This window comes from Anabrus simplex, chromosome 1 (assembly GCF_040414725.1).
Source record: "Anabrus simplex isolate iqAnaSimp1 chromosome 1, ASM4041472v1, whole genome shotgun sequence".
NCBI lineage: Eukaryota > Metazoa > Arthropoda > Insecta > Orthoptera > Tettigoniidae > Anabrus > Anabrus simplex.
In genome coordinates this window covers 704,182,732-704,205,875 of record NC_090265.1, presented here as the reverse complement: position 1 = coordinate 704,205,875, position 23,144 = coordinate 704,182,732, and the positions used below count along the sequence as shown (strand labels likewise).

The 23,144-nt window shown below is 38.5% G+C and overlaps 1 protein-coding gene across 1 annotated transcript in view; it reads left to right on the top strand.

Annotated features, from left to right (window-relative positions):
- Nucleotides 1–23,144, top strand: part of LOC136872261 (keratin, type II cytoskeletal 1) — a 131,047-nt gene that overhangs the window by 57,234 nt on the left and 50,669 nt on the right. Inside the window, exons 3-5 of the mRNA XM_067146087.2 lie at nt 11,506–11,730; nt 13,752–13,844; nt 16,750–16,839. Of these exons, the coding sequence (XP_067002188.1) occupies nt 11,506–11,730; nt 13,752–13,844; nt 16,750–16,839 (408 nt within the window). The remainder of the gene's footprint in view (nt 1–11,505; nt 11,731–13,751; nt 13,845–16,749; nt 16,840–23,144) is intronic.

Here is a 23,144-nt window from a genome sequence, read left to right as displayed (position 1 = left end):
AGCAGTTGAGGCCGCCTAGGGGAGGGACTGGTCCGCCTTGCCAGTTGTATCTCCAACCAAATGTCTCACGCTCCAGGACAATGCCCTTGATGCAGTAGAGGTGGGATCCCTTGCTGATTCGGAAGGAGAAACCAACCCTGGAGGGTAAACGGATTAAGAAAGAAAGTTAATTTGGATAGGATTTGAATCAAAATGAAAACGAGTAAAAAAATACGCGATTTTACAGTAGCAGTTTTTCCGAAACTTAATTTAGGCCGGAAGTGATTTTCGAATTTGTTTCTTTAGTTTGATAGAGCTATCCAAGACTCACAATTTGAAACCTTTTCGGTCCCTTTGGCCCTTCATCTTTCGGCACAACTGTGGAAATTGCTTAATCTTACGTTTTTCATATCTGCGATTCAATACTTTTCCGTGTAGCGGATAAAATATACAAGGGCGAGTTCCAACTAAGCTGAGCTACTTGCAGTCCATTGTTTGTAAAGCTCAATGAAGGCCGCTAACAGTGCGATCACGACCTACACAAGGTACTGTTTGGCATGAATGAGGTGCTCACGCTTGTAAGGACTGCCAATGACACAGAGGGCCTTGGGCTGGTTGACTGAGCTAGCTGCTTGGTCTGCCAGCTGGTTAAACGCCACAGCACCTAACAGCATTCGTGCTGAACCGCCCCTCCACTCAAGGAGTAGCTCATGAAGTGCTACTGGAAACAAGGGACCTGCATGAGTAGATACGACTTACAATGATGCGTATCTTATTGCTATCGTGTACGTATGTGACGAATTGACTTAATTAATTAATTTATTTATACATATATCTTCATTACAGACTGTTATGCCCTTCGGCATTCAGTCTGCAAGCCTCAGTGAATATACTAAACGCCGCCACTTTTTCTTTCTTTCTTTCTTTCTTTCTTAATCTGTTTATCCTCCAGGGTTGGTTTTATCCCTCGGACTCAGTGGGGGATCCCACCACTACCACCTCAAGGGTAGTGTCCTGGAACGTGAAGCTTTAGGTCAGGGGGATACAGCTTGGGAGAAGGACCAGTACCTCGCCCAGGTGGCCTCACCTGTTGTGCTGAACAAGGGCCTTGTGGTAGGATGTGAAGATTGAAAGGGATAGACAAGGAAGAGTGAAGGAAGCGGCTGTGGCCTTAAGTTAGGTACCATCCTGGCATTTGCCTGGAGGAGAAGTGCGAAACCACGATAACCACTTCGAGGATGGCTGAGGTGTGAATCGAACTCCTCTCTACTCAGTTAACCTCCTGAAGCTGAGTGGATCCCGTTCTAACCCTCTTACCACTTTTCAAATTTCGTGGGAGAGCCCGGAATCGAACTCAGACCTCCAGGGATGGCAGTCAATCATGCTAACCACTACACCACAGAGCAAACGCCGCCATAATTCGGTATTTGTAACTAGTTCTGTGGCCTCCTTTAGCTCTATACCTCTTATCTTTAAATCGTTACAAACGGAGTCCAACTATCGTCGTCTTGGTCTCCCTCTACTTCTCTTACCCTCCATAATATAGTCAATTATTCTCCTAAGTAACCTATCCTTCTCCATTTACCTCATATGCTCTCCCCTCAGCAGAAGGTTTGCGCAAAGCTTCATCTGTCGAGATCATTCCTAACTTATCCTTTATCTCCTCATTCCGAGTACCCTCATGACACTGCTCCCACCCGTTTGTACGAGCAGTCATTCTCGCTACATTCATGTCTGTTACTTCTAACTTATGAATAAGATATCCTGAGTCCACCCAGCTTTCGCTCCCGTAAAGCAAAGTTAATCTGAAAACAGACCGATGTAAAGATATTTTTGTCCCGGAGCTGACTTCCTGCTTACAGAATACTATTGATCGCAACTGTGAGTTCATTGCATTAGCTTTACTTCACCTTGATTCAATCTCACTTACTCGACCAGCATTCTGAGAGGATACACATCCTAAATACTTGAAATTATCTGCCTGTTCCCCAGTATGACATTCAGTTTCCTTGGAGTTTTTACCTACTGATATCAATTTAGCCTTGAAAAGGCTAATTTTCATACCATACTAATTTCACTTATTTTCAAGTTCCCAGTTCAGTGCAATCTGCCATTAATTCTACCAAGTTATCAGCATATGCCAAATTACTCACGACATTTCCATCTAACTTTATCCCTCCCTGCCACTTCACATATTTCAATAGATGATCCATGTAAATTATGAACAGCATAGGTAAAGGATTATAGCCTTGTTTAACCCCTCTAAATTATTTATTTATTTGTTAAGTTTTAATCTCTATCTGAAATTGTGGTCGTTCAGAAAACAACAACTTTTATTGATTTGTAATATTTCAATGGTTATCGTAAAAGAAAAAGCACTGCTCACATAGTTAACTAGATTCTGGAGAGGCTGCAAGCAGGTTTTACAGAAAGGATGAGGACAACAGATAATATTTTTGTAGTGAAAACAATAATAGATAAGTATGTAAAAAAGAAAGGAGGAAAAGTATACATTACTACTATTGATTTGGAGAAAACATTTGATTCTGTGAGCAGAGGGGCGGTCGTGGCCAAGATGAGAGGGATAGGGAGGGGTGTCCCAGAAGATGATAACAGCGGTTGAAAATATATATGCAGAAGTAAGGTGCGCAATAAAAACTAACGAGGGCGTAGTATTTGGAGAAATATTCTCTAATGTAGGATTAAAACAGGGTTGTAAATTGTCACCAGTACTGTTTCTACTCTTTATAAATGATATCTTTCAATTGAAAGGCTTGAGGCAGGGGTTTACCCAAGTCTTGAGAACCGTGATATTCCGGGCCTCATTTTTGCTGACGACATCCTTCTGCTCACTTTGACACCCAATAGTATGCAAGGTAGTATAAATGTAGTGGTAAATTACTGTCAAGAATGGAACTTAAAAATCAATGTACAGAAAACCAAGGTAATGGTGTGTAAAAAAGGACATAAATTATCAAAGAATGAAAAATGGTGGATGGGCGAGACGAGGTTAGAAGTTGTCAATAAAGTAGAATACTTGGGTATGATTTTAAGTGGAAACGGAAAGTGGTCAGAGCAAATAAAAAGATCAAAGCTGAAAGGCATGAGTGCACTGTCAGCCATTAGCATACTGGAGAAGAAGATGCCCAACACAGACTACAGAGTGCATAAAAATGTTTTTAATGCAGTAGTTAAATCTAGAGTGTTGTACGGAGCGGAAATTTGGGGAGTTGAAGAAAGGGTTGACTCACTTGATACAATTACGAGTTGATTTGGGAAAATAATTATGGGTCTACCCAGCTGTACAGCTAATTGTGGAGTGAGAATGATGTGCAAAGATATAAGTCTGCGAGTGAACATTATTAAAAGGATAATAAAGTATTGGTTGAGAATGAAGTTGCGAGAAGGGGGCGAAATTTTACAGATAGCATATCAACACCAAATGAAACATCAGAACCAAGGATACTGGGTGGATGGGGTATGGAATATTTTAGAAACGATTGGAATGGGATGTTACTGGGAAAAATAATGTATAGAGAAGTGGAAAATATGTAAAAAAATAGTTCTAAGAATTAAGGATATTGAAAAATAAGACATTGATGCACAATGTAGAAGTAAGAGGTCATTAGAAGAATTTTGTAATATAAATGGGAGAATGAGAATAAATGTAGAGTTTATAACAAAAAAGAGAATGATGGGTATAATATGGTGGTTAATGGGGATACATAAAAATAAAGCATATAGAAGGAACAGGGATGAAAATAAATGTTTAATATGCTCTGAAGAGATGGGATGGGCACACCTTATGAAAGATTGCCCTATGACAAAGGAAATACGAGAAAAATTCATAGACGATGAGGATGTAGAGAAAATTGAGAACGAAAATCAGTTGTATACAATTGTAAAGTTATTGAACAGAGAATGGATGCACCCGGATAGAATTGCAAAATTATTTAACATTATTAGGGGAAGGTGGAGCAGGAAATTGAAGGAAGGAAAGGATGTGATACATGTCAGCCAGGAACCTAATTGTGCCTAAGGTAACCTAGACTATATAACTCCGTTGAAGTCTAGAGCCATTAGGTACATAGGCTTAAGGGATAGCATGGAACTACCTCGTTACAGTAGTTCTAGTAGTTTTATGTATTGTCGAGTAATAATTTCCGTTTTCTCTCTTTTCTTAACAGCCTGCAAAGGCAATATTTTCTTTGATAATCTGAAAAGATATCACTATAAATAGATGTTTTGGTTTTTTTCTGCCAACATTCAGTTTATAGTATTCTTTCTCTGTTCAATTTCTATGCACCTGCTTTATATGAACATTCATCGCATGTACCAATTATTAACACTATTCACAATAGTTATTTAAGTTACTCCTTCTAGTTTTGTATACGGCATGTATCACAAATTAAGAAATTTTGAAACGATTACAATAAATAATACCCTCTCCCTAATCTATGATTTTCGAGATTAAGGGAGACGGGTATCTTGAATCTTGAAAATCTTGAATCTTGAACATAGTTAACTATCACTGACAGTCAACTTCCTGAGTGACGGCATGTTTACAACACTTAACTTGACAAATTAGAAAGCTCTGACAAACTGACAGTTGTTAAGTATCAGCTTGAGTGATTGCTTTACCGGCGTGAAGACACTTCATTATCATGAACAGGGTATAGACTTATTGCTAACACTCAATAGCGGGAAAGGCAACCACTGGAATATCCTTATTATTCTTCCCTCATAATAATAATAATAATAATAATAATAATAATAATAATAATAATAATAATAATAATAATAATAATAATAATAATAATAATAATAATAATAATAATAGCCTACAGAAACAGGAGTACATGCGACATTTACTACAAGAAATGCATGTACACACACACACACACACACACACACACACACAAATATCAGGCACTGCAATACTGTGATCAGAGATGAAGTTCTATACGGAAGGGAAACGCTCGTACATTCTGAAGGAAGAAGGAAAGATCACGATGAAAATTCTTGATCCAGAAAAACTGAAGACGGATACAGACTGAAATCCCATAAAGCAACATAGAAACTGTCCAACCTGGCAGCAGATATTAGAAAACGAAAATTGAAATTTTATAGACACGTTTAAAGACCGCCAGCAACAAGGCTTACACACAAGATCTTGACATACAGCAGGAAACTTAACAGTCTACTATGGATCCAAGAAATAAACAAGAGGACCTGGAGAAAGCTCAGATAGGTACATCAGAAATATCAGACAGAAATCTGTTCCCTAAAAAATAAACAGATACGTAGTACGGCCCTGATCTCTTTGGAACTTCAACTGAAGAAAGGAAGAGAGCCTACGGAGAAGAAATGATAGCCGTAAGAAAGACGAGAAAGGCGAATCATAAAATCACAACAGGTTCCCTAAGATAATAATAATAATAATAATAATAATAATAATAATAATAATAATAATAATAAGCAGAAGAAGAAGATAATACGAAGAAGAAGAAGAAGAAGAAGAAAATGAGCACAAGCTACCACTAATAACACTTTTTTTGCTATTGGCTCTACGTCGCACCGACACAGATATGTCTTACGGCGATGATGTGACAGGAAAGGGCTAGGACTGTGAAGGAAGCGGCCGTGGCCTTAATTAAGGTACAGCCCCAGCATTTGCCTGGTGTGAAAACGGAAAATCACGGAAAACCATCTTCAGGGTTGCCGACAGTGGGATTCGAACCCGCTATCTCCTGAATACTGGATACTGGCCACACTTAAGCGACTGCAGCTATCGAGCTCGGTACTAATAACACTGAGAAGACAGAAGAGATGTGCTGAAATAAACTGTATGGCACTTGCAGATGATTTTGTCATACTTTCAGAAAACCTGACAAATGCAGCAATACAAATCCATATCTTGTAAGAGACACCCAACAGAACAGGATTAAGAATTTCTGCAGAAAAATCAAAATTTATGACATATATGAAAGTTCTCCAAAATTTCTTATAACAGGAAATTGGTTGAACATGTAAGGTAAAGAAATTCAGATATTTGGGAGAAATAATTGAAGAAAAACGCTTTGTAAAAATCCGCTGTAGAAAAAAGGATACACAAGATGGAAAGAGCATATGGTTTAACTAGGAATATCTACAACAAGTGTTTATCTAAACACTTCACAATACAACACTACAACAGAGCAGTCGAACCGGAATGCCTACATGCGAGTGAGCGTCTAGTACTGAATTAAAGCTGAATAAATTAGTACTGAAAATAATAATTATACGGAAAATACTCGGTCAGCTAAGAACTGCACAACTGTGGAAATAAAGAATTAATAATGAAATATAATGAAGCATAGAAAACATAACAGAAGCAATACGGAAGAGGCGATTGATATTTTTTGGACATTTATACAGAATGGATGACAACAGGTTAACCAAACATGTCTTCAAGTATATTTCGAACAAGAAGTCAACGACAAACTGGATCTTTGAAGTCAAGAAAAATTTGGAAAGAGACAATATAAGGGAAAAAGAAGCAACAGAGAGAGAGAGAGAGATTTTTAGAAAGAAAATGTTAACCCTCTACTGCATGAATTATTTTTCATTTTCGTTTGGTGAAGAAAATTTCAAACTTTAATGGTCAACATACGTTCAGTGTATTAGATATACCAGCAATTCTTAATCGGGGCTAATAGCTTAACACTCATATGTGATGTGGATTGCCATAGTTGAATATATATACGACTTTTCACGATTTTACGCTAAGCTGTTAACATTCAAAGACCGAACATTACTACCTACTGGCCATGGGTACGTACTGCAAGGCGCAAGTACAACTTGCAGACCCGTAGGTCGGTAATGTCTTTGAGGTTGAGCCAGAGGTACTCCTGAAGCCTGTGGTAATGTGATGGGGAGGGCCCACGTAAAATAAACGGTGGTTGGTTCGCGTGGATGCTGACGGGGTGGAAGGAGTCTACAATATTTATCCATTTATACAGGTGAAAAGTTATTTGTTGCCTAAAGGCAACAGTATGCAGTAGAGGAAGAATTCCCAAAGTCGGGGGGGAAGGAAAACAGGCTCAAAATGGTTCGAGGAGAAGGGAAGGAGGCGTACTGAGCAGATGGAGTGTTGGAGGAAGAAGAAGGAATAACAAAGGATGAAGCATTCAAATTGACTCCGACCTGACTGGGAATCGACCCGGGGTCTCCTGGATATAGACAACCACACTGCCCCTAGACTGCAGGGCCACCATTTGGATGGTATTAATTATTTGCCCAGGGGTAAACTTAATAATACCACTATATAAATACAATGTTAATTGGTGGCGTCCAGACTGTTCTCCATAAATTCGAAGATCAACTTCCGGCTGAACTATATAAACTTACAACTGTTCCTCTCAGTTACAGGTTTCACCACTCAACCTAGTGAAGGAGTCTTGACTCTCAGCTCTCCAGAACATTCACTTCTTTCATCCACACACTTTCAAATCGATATAGTCAGTGATGCGCATCGAAGTCTCACGAAACGAAAGTTTATATAAAAATGTAATGATCTTTATGAGTGAGTGAAAGGCAGTTCTTCTTCATGTCTTCCTAAAGAACGTTCAGCTGTTTGTGATCGCTTGCAGTTGGACTACATGAAGAATAGTTAGCAGTTCTTATCCCAGGTTCTTATTATTGACGTTGTAAGCGATTCGCTTCTAATGTCAAGGTCGCGTCTATAATAAGTAAACTCTTATTCACGTCCCGAGGTAGTGCAGTTCTTTTCAGGCACCCCCCTAATGGAGGTGAGCTGTATGTACCATTTTAACCATGTACATGCAGATCTCCTGTCATTTTTTAAATCTCAGGCAGTACCGGGAATGGAACCCAGGCCGCCGAGGACAGCAGCTAATAGCGTCAAGCGGTACGCTACGGAGGCGCACATTCTATAATAAAGAGCAGTTCCACTAATACCAACAGTCAACCTTCTACAAGCTATAGAAATTTCATCTATGGCCGTTTACTCTCCAAGGGTTGGTTTTTCCCCCGAACTCAGAGAGGGATCCCACCTCTGTCACCTTGAGAGCAGTGTCCTAGGGCGTGAGACTTTGGTTCGGTGATTCAACTGGGGAGGAGGACCAGCAATCCTCCTAGTCAGCCTCACCTGCTATGCTGAACAGGGGTTTTAGTAGGGATGGGAACATTGGAATGGACAGACAAGGAAGAGAGAAGAAAGGGACCGTGGCCATAAGTTAGGTACCATCCCCGCATTTTCCTGGAGAGGAAGAGGGGAAACCATGGAAAACGACTCCCAAGATGGTTGAGGTGGGTATCGAACTCCCCTGTATTCAGTTAACCACCCGAGGCTGGTGGACGGCGAAGTTTCAAATTTCGTAGCAGAACCGGAAATAGAACCCGGGCCTCCAGGGGTGGCCGTTAATTATGCTAACCACTACTCCACAAAGACGGACTCTTCTGTTTTTTCCATAATTATTGTACTATCTTCAGTTGTAGAAAATGAGTTGTAACTTGGAAATAAAGCATTTCCGCACCCAATTCCATATAACTCATTTTCTTCTTCTACGTGCGAGGAGCGAGTCCTGAAAGTTTGGCCTAGTTTATTTTACATCCTGTATAATAATAATAATAATAATAATAATAATAATAGTAATAATAATAATAGTATTAATAATAATAATATGAAATGTGACGAACCCAGGGATAAATGGCAAAAAAGACCAGAATGAAAGAGTTTACAGCTTCAAATACGTCGGTGATATTGTGGAAATGGGATCCAGTGAAAGAGAAGCTAACAATAGTAGGGAAGATAGGTTGACTGCAGCGTTTCGCAGAACACATGACCTGAACAAGAGAAAGGTAATTTCAAAGCAAGATAAACTCAGACATTACAACACGGTGATTAAACCCGAATGCCTCTATAGAAGTGAATGCCCCCGAATTATTGGAAAGGCTGGTCTGAGAGAAGCTGAGAAGTTTGAAAGGAAGACCCTTTGAAAGATAATGGGTCCATTGATCGTGGCTGAACAATACAGGTTGCGAGGATGAGAGGAAATTTATCAGAAAACCGAACAACTGGTGGAATCCATCAAGAAGTGACGACTTAAGTTCTATGGCCACCTGTTTACTGTGAAATGGATGACAAGCGGTTGAAAAAGAAAATGTTTACCGCACTCGATAGTAGACCTAGCAAGTGTGATAACTGGTTCAGGGAGGTCAGAAATGATCAAAAACAATCGGACTAAATCGTGAAGACATTTTTAACAGAACCCAGTACCGACACCAGATCAATAACTTCAAGAACTGTCATGAAAAAGAACAGCAGGTGCTCAGTGGAAAGGAGACAGGGTGCCAGAAAGAGAATGCAACGATGCAGGCTAAACAAAATGTGTAACAGTTGCTTGTTGTGGTCTCTAATGGCCGCAAACGTATTAAATAATAATAATATGTTTGACGCCCCCTCACTTTGTATAGATATTAGGTGGTGGAGAGGCCAATCGATTTTGAAATATGATTCCATGGAGCGTTTTTCAAGCTGAGATCGACGCGAAGTCGGACACAGGTCTGGCGAGAGCTGGTCAGACTAGGTTACAATGTGCGCCCTGTGAGGAAGCCGGAAATGACACCGCACTTTCTTCCTGAAAGTGAAAGGATTAGGTAATTACAATTATTAGCTCCTGGTTAGGAGGCTGCAACAAGAATGGCAAGCAAGCGCCGCTGAGAAGAAAGTACATAACCTCTCAGGTCTAATTATTATTAGCAAGTGAAATGGATCTCCCGCATCGACTGCGCTCTGTGGCACAACGTTGGAACCGCAAAACAGAAACCGAGCGAGTTAGCTACGCGGTTTGAGTCACGTACCTATCAGATAGTGAGCTCGAACTCCACTGTCCCAACCTTGAAGTGATTTTCCGTAGTTTCCCATTTTCACACCAGGCAAACGTCACAGTCGCTCCATTCCCATTCGTATCCCATCTTGGCCACAAGATCTGGTTCTGTCGGTGTGTCATACATGATATATAAAGAACAGAGAGAGAATAAAAAATTCAGAAGATTACAATAATGTGCACGAAAATTATTCAGGACCGCCTCTGTGGTGTAGTGGTTAGTGCGGTTAGCTGCAACCCTCGGAGGGCCGGGTTCGATTCTCAGCTCTGCCGCGAAATTTTAAAAAGTAGCACCAGGACTGGAAGGGATCCACTCAGCTTGGGGAGGGCAACTAAGTTGAGGGTTTCGATTCCCACCTCAACCACTCCCGAAGTGCTTTCCCGTGGATTCCCACTTCTTCCGCAGGCATATGACGGGAAGCTACCTGCCTTAAGGCCACGGCGGTTTCCTTGCTTATCCCTTCCAATCTTCCCTTTCCAACATTTGCCTAAAGTGAAAATGGGAAACCACGGAAAACCATCTGCAGGGCTGTTGGAAGTTGGTTTCGAGTCTACCATCTTAAAACCACACAGCCATTTCGCTCGGTTATTATCATCATTACACACTCCACCAGATCTTCTCTCTTTGAAACATTTTCCCGTTTCTTTGCTTTCCTTACACTTTTCCTTTTTTGCTCTTAAACCGAGATGTTGCGTGACTTTACGAGTTTCTCCTGTGCATTCCTCATTCCCGCAAGTATCTTCCTAAAAGTTGTTCTCTAAATCTCCCTCGTGGATTCCCACTCCCTCCAAGTCCTTGTGGACCTCATTAAGCCATAAAGGTTGTGCCTCCCTCTTTTCTTGTAGACTAAGTATCCTGTCTCTTTGGATTCATCCTCTTAATGTGTCTATAAAATCACAGTCTTGTTTTCGTCATAGTAATGGTCATCTTCACAACTTTTCATAAAGCTCTCTATTTGGTCTCTGTCGGAACGTAGGTTATGAATCTTGTGAATTCTTTGGACCTAAGATTTATACCTAAAGAATACCCCTTCTCCCCCTTTTTTCCAATGACTGGATCCTTTACTCTCGTCAAGGTTTCCGCCGCATATAGACACTGTGCTCTGACCACTGTACAATAATTTTAGCTATCATTATAAGTGCACTGAAAAGGAATGCGACATGCTTCGGCAGGCGGCACAATTTCTATCCTCGCCGCTAGATGCGGGCATCATTCATTCCATTCCTGACCCGGTCAAATGACTGGAAATAGGCTGTGAAATTTTTATTTCAGCACCCCGAAAATTATGTATTTATAGGGCGAAATGGAAACTTATTGAAGCGAGTAACAAGTATATTCTTACCCGCAGAAAAGTTATGGTATGAGATTTGCATACACATTAGGGGCCTGGCCTATTACCAGCCCCTAGAATTTATGTTACTCTCGCTACATTAGGAAAGAGCGGTCTAGACGTCACTTCCTACCAGCCAATTAGTATGCATTCTAACCTATTACTGCCTAAATATTTAGGCTCTAATTACTATTGTTGTACTAAGAACATTAATGGGATCCCTGCAGAAGGGCACGTACAAATGTTAATATGTGTTTAAGCTAGACCACATTGGTGAAATTGTTCTGTCATATTGTCTGTTACAGAACCTTGAGACTGACATTGTAAAGGCGTCCGTGGCAGCAGCGGCTGCTCGAGCTGTTCGTAACGAACAGAAGTTCGAAGAAGACATCCTCAAGGCGGCCGTCGAGACTCTGAAAGCTGACCAAGGTAACCCCGAGAAGAGGGCTAGAGATCTTAGGGCACTAAGGGAGCTTGTGCAAAGAGACAAGCGACAGGTGGATCTACTGGCTGGCGCCCTCGGCGGCGGGGTGAGTTCAATGCATGCTTCATCAGGAAATACTAAATTGCATTGCTAATATACTAAAACAACAATTTGCATGAATATTTTGTAAAAATATTTTGATTGGAATTCAATTTTGAAAATTTAAGAATTTTACTTTGCTCAGTTCAGTTCATAAGGATAATAGCATGATGTTTTGTGAGAGGATAAGAACTGGATAGAAAGCGAGAAATCTGCTGGAAATAATGGTTAAGTTCAAGGGGTTCTATACACTAACGAAATTACAATTAAGAAAATATTCAATAGGCCTATCTTGTCTTATTATTTGGCCCTTACGAAAATTTTGATTCAGTGTTCCGTGCAGTTAAAGAAAGAATGTTCCTATGTGTTGTGTTGGATATTCACATTTTTTTCAATGCATCCTTCCCACAATATTCAACAAATAGCTATATTCCATAAGTAAAGCACAGAGGGGAAATTTTTCACTCCTCCTAAAATCAGAGGACTTTGCCGGTAGAATAATCTATCATGAGTTTAACACATTTAAAATACAGTTTTAGAAAAACTCAAATCGATTTTTTAAATATTGTCATTTCTGTCCTTTTACCCTGTAACCCCTTTATTCTGAAGCTAGTTGTTAATATTTCGGTTCATCTTCGAGAATAGTAACATCTGAAGAATTTCTCAAAGTTAATTATTGTAAAAATCTTCCTGAAACAGCTGCAGGTTGCCCAAGGAGAGACCAATACCAACAAAGATGAACGTTTAACATATAGGATAAGGAGGGTGCAAAATTTGAATAATGTGTATAAATGCTTCATAAGTTTAATTATAATTGTTAATGGAATAATAAACAAACCAATTGCATTTAAAAATCAACTGCATATATCAGGAAAGATTTAATTGAGGTTTTTGAACATCAGAATGAAATTCTTAAATGATAGTTATGGCGATGCTGTAGATGAAATATCTACTCAATCGAAAAGTATTGCAAAAGTCAATTATCAGATTGAATAATGAAATTATTTTTCAAAGGGTAGCTCACTGCTTTGTATATTCATCAACCATAGGGGTAAAATGATTCAATTGAAAAACAAACAATATTGCTCTTATAAATCACGTCCATCATTTTGACTGGAGACCAAATCACTTCCCTAAAATTAAAATATTTGGAAACAGAGAATGTTTTCGTGAAATATGGTACAAAGATGAAGCAAGATTTTATATATCAGGTGAACCTAAAACATTAAGTGAATTTTGTTTAGTGTATAAAACCCACTTGTATTTTGTAAAATCGCACTAGCTCACATGCAAATAAGTTTTGAATTCACTTTAGGGGGAATAGTCTGCCCCGTGTTAATCACATGTAGATTCACTCGATCCCTGATAATCATTAGTTGGTAAATAATTTCAGTTTTAACATTTAAAACTTCAAAACTTGTCATCAAATTATTGTTTAATATTTTTGAAAAATTGGTGCTTTGTACTCTCATATTCTCTCTCTTTCAAATTCAATGCAGTACGTTGGCTTATCGTAATGGAGAGAAGGGGGCCTCCATCGAAAGTACCAAGCTTCACTACTTTTTCTGTTTGTTTAATTGATTGTTCAGTTATTGTAATTATTTTGGAGTTATTTTAGTCGTAAACATTTCAAACGAAGATGAACTAATCCATTACAGCAGAAAGACTTCATTCTCATGCATGCTACTTATTAAAATGACCGTAATAGAACTCCTTGTCATTCTTCTGATAAACTAAATTTGTTGATATGTGTTTAAATATTGTGATATGCCCTTGTGTTTACAAAATAATTTTTATGATTTAATCTATCCATTTAATATTCTAACATGTGCTCAAGAAAATAACAGTGATATTAATTTATACTCTAACTTTTAATGTCTCCTACTAATCAAGCGCTTTGAATTTATACCCAGCATCAGCATGTGAACGTTGGACAATGGGAAAGGAAACTTTTGATGCGGTAATTGGTGGAGGGAATGATCAAAGACATAGAAGGGAAGTCCAGATGTTGTTGGTATTGTGTTTCAGGGTGAAGTTAGGGCAGAGGCAAGCGCTGATACCGGCAGTGGATCCAGCAGCATCTTACAGCTGCTCCCTAGCATTCTAGGTTCCAGCAGCGGGGTAAGAACACAGAACCCTTCTCCTCCTCCTGTGTTACACTTATTATAAGCAAATTTTTACATTACACTACACTTTCAAGTAATGTAGACAATACATACTCGTAGAAAATCCTAACATTAAGTGTTCCGCGCTTCTTTATATAAATCCACTCTACAGTTGATTAAAATCGCCCTGACAACGTCATATTCAAAGTCAGATAGTACTAAAGACGAAGAAAATACTTAAGAATTTGCTAGAATATACCAGATGGCCCGCGAGAGACATACTTTCTACTTATAAATGTCCTGAGAGACATATTATGAATGGGATATCTAACAACTGATTTTCACAGGGGAACTACTACCAGCAGGCAAGTTACATCATAATATGAAGAGATAACAACCGGACGGTCGCTCGCATCATGTTACTCAACGCTACCCGTCTAATGCAACCCCTTGCACTAGTAAACCTCGTTTTCATCCGCATAGTACTAGACTGGTGTACGGTGCAGCAGCACGACATTTGCTGTTTGCATATCGGCAATGGCTAGTGAGTTCAGCAACAACGAATAAACAGACATCGTTTTAATCTATGAAGAATCTGGTCGGAATGCAGCCCAAGTTCGCAGACGGTTTGCACAGGAGTTTCCAAACAGACGTCTGCCTTCTACACGCGTATTTCGCCGATTAGTATTAGATTTTGTTTCATACAAACCACTCTTATGTAGAATGGAACGTCTACACGTGTATACATTAATAAGCTATTCAATTTTATTTTCTGAATCCTTGACGTATTTACAAATGCACCCTGTTATGGAACGTATGCTGTAAATTGAGCGCTATTTGTTTCACAACATCCGATATACAGCACGTTGTAGCGCTCCTTCGAAAACAAGTGATTAGGCATCCGGAGCATCACTAGTGTATGCGGAACAATTGTAAGTAGAAAGTACGGCAGTCGCGGGCCGCACTGGTATACAGTAGTGTCAAACACCAATAAAGTACTGTATTCGAGAATTTCTCCAGATTTAGGTCGGTTTTTGGACGAGCAGGGCAAAATAACAGGGAAGGTTCAGCCAAAGGAAACCTGTTTTTCTTACCGTTTCATACATTAATATCCGTGAAATACTTCACAAATACTCATTTACGAGGCAATAAAAGTGAAAACCCTTCCTCTTTGGGTTAAGAAGGCTATGCAAAGGGCATTTATTTAAGACATGGCCTTCTAGTATAACATCGAAGTACATTTCCGATTATCTTTTAATTACCACGTCTATTTTGTGAAAAATAGTATTTGTCATAACGTCTAAAAACGACACAGTTCTTATTATCGTCATGCATGATTTTCTTCTGTGTTTATTTGAATTTCGTATTCAAAATTTCTTATCCCAATCATCAAATACCTTTTATCTGAAATATTTATATACTTTATTAATCAAATTTCGTATTAGATTCATATTGTTTCAGTTTTGCTTTAGAATTGGCAATGGTATTAAGCGTCTATTTACCCAAACCACAAAATACAAGTAAGAAGTTTCATGAAATTCTTATGAGTACCATACCCACCTTTCATTTCATATTCAATGCCGAGTAATTAATTGCATAAGATACATTCTGTTTTGATGTGAGCTTTTTTGAGCAATTCACTCTCAAACCGCACACTTGTGAAGCTGATCAAACTATCAGCTCCATATAACGCTTCTCCCTAAGTGAAATATTTAGTTAACACATTACGTGATACATTCATTATTATTTTTAAACCAAGTTAACTATCAATGGAATATAGACATATACTTTTCAGAGATTTCATTTGTAAACCGTGCGAGATTAAAATGTGCTGAGTTTGGAACAAAATTACAAAGGTGAGAAGAAATCGTCTCAAAATTCACGTTTCAGCATACAGTGTTTCGTGTTCGAGTGTTGAAATCTAAAATCTCGGAGGAGATAATTTTCAAATATAAATCGGAAAATGCACCCATGTAGATCTTCGTGAAAACTGAGGAACAAAATCGGTGTCCACCTCACTATAGATGTATCAGTGAACAGAGCTAAATTATGAAACATAACACCATGTCATTGAAGTAAGGGATTTCATCACAAAAATATTAACTACTCAGTATACACAAACATTTTCAAATTCTCAGTAATACAGGATGTTCTAGGAAAGGCGCGAAAAAATGAAACAAGAAACAGGGGACATTCTAGTGAACATTTAGAGACTGGAAACTAGGGTCTGAAAAGCCAAAACAAGGAGATATAAGCTTAAACATATCTACCACTATTACTGTTTTGCGGAATACTTTCCTATAATTTTTAGTGTATTTATTTTGTTTTCACATTATTTTCAGTTTTAAATGCATACTTGTAAACATTAGCAACTAAAAATTTGGAGAAATTAATAGTGACATATAGTGCCCGGGTGTTTAGACATTTATATATGTGGAAATACAAACTTTCTGAAGCGAGTAATGCGTATGCTCTAGCCCGGACAACAGTTCTGGTATGAGATTTGCGTAAGTATTAGGAGCCTGCCTATTGTAACCCCTAGAATTTATGTTACACTCGCTACATTACTGAAGAACGGGCTAGACGATAGTTCTTACCGGCGAAATTAGTTTGCGTTCTAACGTTTTGCTGCATGAATAAGTTCTAATGATATGCATGTGTAAGCCTATTTCTCCTTAAGCGGGATTCTCAGATCATAGTTTCCAATCTAAAAAGTTCACGAGTGCATCCCCTGTTCCTTATATAATGTTTGTACGCTGTAACACTCTGTGTACATAATGAGGATACAATGAATTAGAACACGCAATACAGTTTTTACAGTAAAAGTTATACATCTTCCTCCTCCTGAAGTTCCTTGACACCTTTTTCCAGGCTTAGTGCACATAATCGTAAGCTTACGCTTGCTTTGTGTATGAACACAGGGCGGCGGCGGAGATTCATCTGACGGGGGCGGCAGTGACAGCGGCAGCATCTTGCAGCTCCTGCCCTCCATCCTTGGAGGGTTGAGTTCGGTAAACAAAGCTTCCTCTAAATAATACCCCCCCCCCCCATGTCTTATTTTGTGTACATATTGAAAGTTGTAAACTAAAAGCTTGCTTCCTTCTCCTGTAAATAATTAATGCTATTGCTTATCTTATAGTCCTCTTGAAACATGCTTGCATATTTTCCCCCATATGCTGGCCTAAGCTATCCTGGTAGGGTATCGGAGGAAATATTTACTGAAGAGACCTGATCAACAGGCAAGAGACGATCCCCATAAATGCGGTTAAAAATTAAAAGATTGAGTTCAATCCGAGGCTCTTCGAAGATAAAGAGGAGGTCTATTCCCCAACTACGTCAGGAAGTATGTACATGCACTTACATTTAGTTCGGTTGTATAATAGAACCCACCCCAAAACCCCAGTTGCTCTAAATTAGAAGTGGTCATTTCCTAAAATACTGTGGTGAATTGGTATGTCGCATCGATAAACGGACTACACGACCGGACCGCCCTTTTTGTGGCCTAAATATTAGGTCCTATGATATTTTCTCGTATATTGGCGATTTACAGTACAGATCTGGGGAAAATTTCGTATGTTTTTCACAAGTTGAGGAATTTGTTTTAGTCACTTAATAGAGAGCTACAGTCATGAAACTTGGGAGGCGTATCGAGGATGAAACGACCTACAAGTATAGTTATTTGACGTTTTGTCGTATTTCCATCGTGTACACCTTAGATTAGTTTACAAACTTAAGCTGGTCTGAAATTTAAATACAGATTCCACATATTCCTACTGTTTTTCCATACTTACACAGCAGTTAGAATAATGCTAATCGGCTTGAGATTTGTCTACGGGTGTGTCAATGAGCTTGCCGAATTTTGTTATTCCATCAGTCCCATTAGAGTGCCAAACAGTACAATAGTTAAGGAAAATGTTCGAAATTGTCGTAAAATCGAAAAATGCAGCTCTATGTGTTGTTTTGTGGGCGGATACGACGAAAATCATAGGGAAACATTTTGCAGATCTTCACGTTTAGAGCCGATTTCGGGAAACTAATTACCATTTAGCCACAAAATACCTCGAAACGAAGGTCTGTACCGTCGTTAAAGTTTCCTCAGAATTTCGATATTTTCTGCAGTGAAACGTGAAATATTTGGAAATTTTTTAATATCTCCGTCTGTTACAGGCTAAGAGCTGTAACTGTGTCAAATTTTAATTTTCTATCGCACTGCAACATAGCATCCGCAATTTTGCTTTGAGGGCGGGGGTTAAAAATTAAAAATTTGTACTTTTTGGAATTTTTCAGCAGCTTACATGCTAATAGCTGTAACTTTGCTAAATTTCAAGTTTCTACCTGATCTGGATGTGATCAATCATTTATATCAGTCAGTGAATCAGCGGTATGGTTTTATATAATACAGGTTTATTACTGCCTAGAAACACATATCTGAGTAAGCAATTCTAATATCTACAAATCAGCAGATTCCATTTCGTGTGTATTATAAATTTTGTGAAAGAAGAAACAAATTTCGACCACACAAAAAGAGCGATAATGTTCCACGATGACCGGAAGTCACTCCAGTTGTGTCGTTGCAAAGAGAGAGCTCGCCAGCGAACACATAGTCGACCGAAAACACAGTGGGTGAAACGCATCATGTGTACGCCACCCCCAAAAATGTCATTGATCGGTCTTAATGGTACCGGATATACGAAAAAATATTTCGTGCTACTGTGCAGCAATAACGCTAGGACGAAGTGTCTTCTTTGTGTATTTTGCCAATTGAAAATACCAAACAAAATGACAGAGAGGGAGTTCAAAGATTTGCACGCATTTCACATTGTATTAACAAACAACATTGTTAACCATACCTGTAACTCATATTAGACTGAGGCATAGTTTTACAGTTTTAATGGATTTTGCATAATACAATTCGGTACGGCAACTCGATTCATAGGATAAGCTAAAAATTAATAAATATCTTCATTAATTTGCTTTCGATTACGTGAATTTCTGATTTGGTTTGCTACACCCATTATATTTCGTGTTGTCAGTCCACAGTTCTAAAATTAATTTACATAATACGTTATGGATAGTACTAAGATTGCGAACATAAAGGAAATGTTGTTTTTATAGGGACCACTACCCTTTCCATCTCGGGACGAAACAGGACCATATCCTGAAGAATTCCTGGAGGGAACTCAATCTTAAAAATGAACAGGAAGGAACTCGGATGAACTCTTTGAATCACAATATTTGCTTTTCAGAGCGTAGCAGAAAGCCACATCATCTTTTTGCTTTTTCACCCTACTTCCACCACCCTTAGGACTTCTTAGGCCAGCATATATGTACATACGCTTCAGCTGACGCTTGTTTTGTGTGCGGATACGTAGGGCGGCGATGGAGATTCCTCCGATGGAGAGGGCGGAAGTGACAGTGGCAGTATTCTGCAACTGCTGCCTTCTTTGCTTGGAGGCCTGAGTTCGGTAAACAAATCAACAACTTGTTTGTATATATTGATGACTGTATTATTACGCATGTATATTAACTTCTTTAACACAGGTTGCAGTGGAAGCTGAAGAAAGCGGTGACAGACAACGACTCTGGAAGTAATTCACGACTTCTTCCAAGTTAATGGGATAAACTAATCAAATAGAACCTAATACTAATTGATAAAAATTCTGTTCAATAATTCTGGAATATCTAAAGCTCGATAAATTTCTTGAGAGAAAGTTCTGAATTCTTGTGCATTACATACTCAGAGATTATCAAAATAATTTACCGGAATATCTTGTAATTTGTTCTACTTACGTAATTGTAGGTTCAATACACATCTTGGGTAATAACCTTTTCGAAAATAAACTAATACTGTACATACGGACCTGTAGGAAACAAAGAAACGGACTCTGATTTGTTATAACTGAATATCACGGTCCTCACTCAAACCATCGCACAGCTTTTAGAGCACAAATCTCACATGGAGTGACCGGGATTTGAACAATGGTAACGAGCGGTGAGAGGCTGGCGCGTTGCCGCCTGAGCTACGGAGGCCTACGAACGCTTTATATTCGACTAAATAAATGAGTGGTGACTACAATATTTGATATTATTCTTACCGTGTTAGGTGAGGATTAAGTCATTGTAAAGCGATATATTGGGCTCCTGGACGAATATCACCAAAATACAAGTCGGTATGTCATCACCCGAACTACAAATTGTGATGTGTGCGTTACACGAAGAGAGAGTTTTTAAAGTGTCAGTGCTTTTGAGAAGAGAGAAGACATGTTTCTTGAACTTCCCTTATAGCAGGGAACAAACTAGAACTCATTGCAGCATTACTTTGTGTTCTTGATATAACATTGTACGAAGAAACAAAAAGAAACCATTTTTCCCTCTGCAAAAATCAAACGATCATAAATACGTCTCCCCGTCATGGCTATCCATCAACAGATGATAATTTCATAATAGCAACTACCCATAAGACATAGCCTGCACGATTGCTAGGCAACATAGTCTGGCCATCCATCTATACCTTACATCATTTTCTGCACGGTTCCTAGGTAACAATACCTTACATCATTGTATGCACGGTTGCTATGGTTCCACATCCGTCACTCATTATTTCGCGAATTTTCCGATGAACTGCAGCCACAAGACATATTCACGTCAAAGTGGAGGCTAGTTCAAGGGGACAGTCTGGAGGTAAAAGTGGATATTTTGGTTAAATCATTAGTTCTGGAAACCTATAAGTTACGATTCAATAAAAAAACTACAGTATATCTAACTTCGTTTTCATTTTTTCCAAATTTTACATATTGAATTACGATTATTAACCTGTGACATTATATTTAACTTTAGGAAACTTAATGTCAATTTCGTCCTATAATATTTTGTATAATTTTACGAAAATTAAATGCTATATGTACCATACATACATTAGAAAATTTTAGTAATGGAATTTTTGATCGGATGATTCTTTTACATAGAATGAATTGATATACCGTAAATGATTACAGAAATAAATTTTAGTCTTTAAATTACGACATTTTTTTAATATGAATTACATTAAAAAATCATTACACAGTGCTTATTGAACTTTATAACGTTCAGGTCATCGGTCTGATGATTGGTGCAAAGGCTTCTTCACACAGTTCTGCAAGGACAATGCCTTTCATCGAAGAATTGGAATTAGCGCTCTAGAGTTCACAATTTCAATTTTACGTAATCACTTCAACGGGCCCTATATTTCAATGGTCTTGAAAATCATCTTATTTCTAATTGTATTATCATATTCTTCAGCACGATTTATTTTTTGGCAATCCCTGACTTGAGAAATCATATTCTTTGTCATTAAGTAATAAAACTAAATGTCTACTTCAATCCAAATTTTCTATAAAATTGCAGTACAACTTACCCAAAAAACTGAATTTGAAGTTTTCAAAATAATTCACATATTTTGTGGAATACTTAAAATAATCTCCTGTAGCTTTTCACAATAATGTTCTATTCTTTTGAAGACATTCACTGAAAATTTTCTGAAAATGCATACATTAGATAAAATAAGTTATCTCTGGACTGTCGACTTAAGGTAGTGTACGTGCTTAAGTCTTGTGGACAGACAGAAAGTTATTTTGTGTAATAAACTATGGTGTAAGCAATTATTGTGCTTAACATCACGAACCGTATATAAGTATTTGTAGTTGATATGGGAATTCCCTGAAAGACTTCTCGAGATTTCTTTGTTTTAATCAGACTTTACATTCAGCATTTTAGATGAAATGCTAACATATTTATTATTGAAACCATTCAATGTTTAGGCTTTTCAATCGTAAAATTTCTAGCGTTTCACCGTGTGAAGCAGTGGGATCGTCAGTTTCAACGACACACCTTTCAAAGACGCTGGCGCTACAGTAATGCGCCGTTAAGACATCAGTGCAAGCCTCCTATGTATGACAAAGCAGTGACGGTGCACTAGGGGAGGCATGTGTCTTCAAACTGGATAAATGCCTGCCTTTGGCGTTTATACAAAAACAAATGTTCCCAGAAGGAAACAATAATTTAGCACCGACTGCAAAAGTTAAATACATTCAACCTCTTCAGGCCTTTACAATCGTGAAATTACAGCCGTTATTTTTATTAAAGAACCTCCGTTTGTGGTGCGTGTAGTTTCTGAGTAAGTGCACTTTTATTAACGTTATGTGTAAGGAAAGAATTTTTAGGCGCTGATAGGTCAGAATGCAAGGCGCAGCAATCTTCTAGCCGCAGAACGGTTCTGCAGTGAGACTTGCATAAATAACTATTAGAACCCCTGAAATGTATGCAACTCCCCTACGTAGTGTAAAATGGCTAGATTATACTTGCGCCTTATTCGAATATGTTGGCATTCTAACCTAATAGGCCCTAAATATATTTTTTATTAATTTTGCATAATCCCCTTCGAAGAAGAATCCAGAATGTTGAACAGAATTTTCCATAAACATACAGTATTATCTAAGGAATTTTTGAAGCATGTTCTCTAAACTAAGCATTACGCATGCGCTTGGTTTTGCTATTAGGGAGGCGGCGGCGGGAATACCGGCAACAATGCACCCAACAATGGAGAGACCTCAGATCTTGGAATTCTGGATTTGGTACCGGGCCTCATAGGGGGCCTTGTTGCGGTAAACAAAGAAACTTAAATCGTGTATGCTGGTTACTCGTGAACTGTAAATAATCCTTTATGTATTCAGCATGTATTAACTCAGTTTTTGAGCATGATGAACTAAATATTCTCGTGTAACCAGGACGAAGAAGATGGGGAAGGCCGAGGTTTTGACAGCGGGACCCTCTTGGAGATGTTACCGGCTCTTCTAGATAGTTTTGGCTTGGTAACAATCCTAATGTCTCTAATATTACGTTATAAAAATAAATTACATTATTTTAAGTCCAAAGATGCTGCCGATAAAGCTTTAATCAACAAAGGTATTCGTGTTGTTTAGAATACTAAAGTGGTTAATAATGAAATAGTTATGTATTATTTCTATTTTTTACACCTCGCCGACACAGGGAGGTCTTACGACGACGATGGAATAAGATAGGACTAGGTACGGGAAGGAAGCGACCGTGGCATTATTTAAGATACATTTACCAGGGTTGGAATCTGAAAACCACGGAAAACCTTCTTCAGGGTTGCCTACAGTGGGATTCGAACCCGCTCTCTCCCGAATGCCAGATCATGTTTACGTGACTGAACTGCGTAGATAAATCGCTAGGGATGAAATACTTATTTTGATAGAGAGAAGAGAGAAAAAATCATCTAAAAGAAAGTTTGGAAAAGTGACGAGAACAGATAAATTAA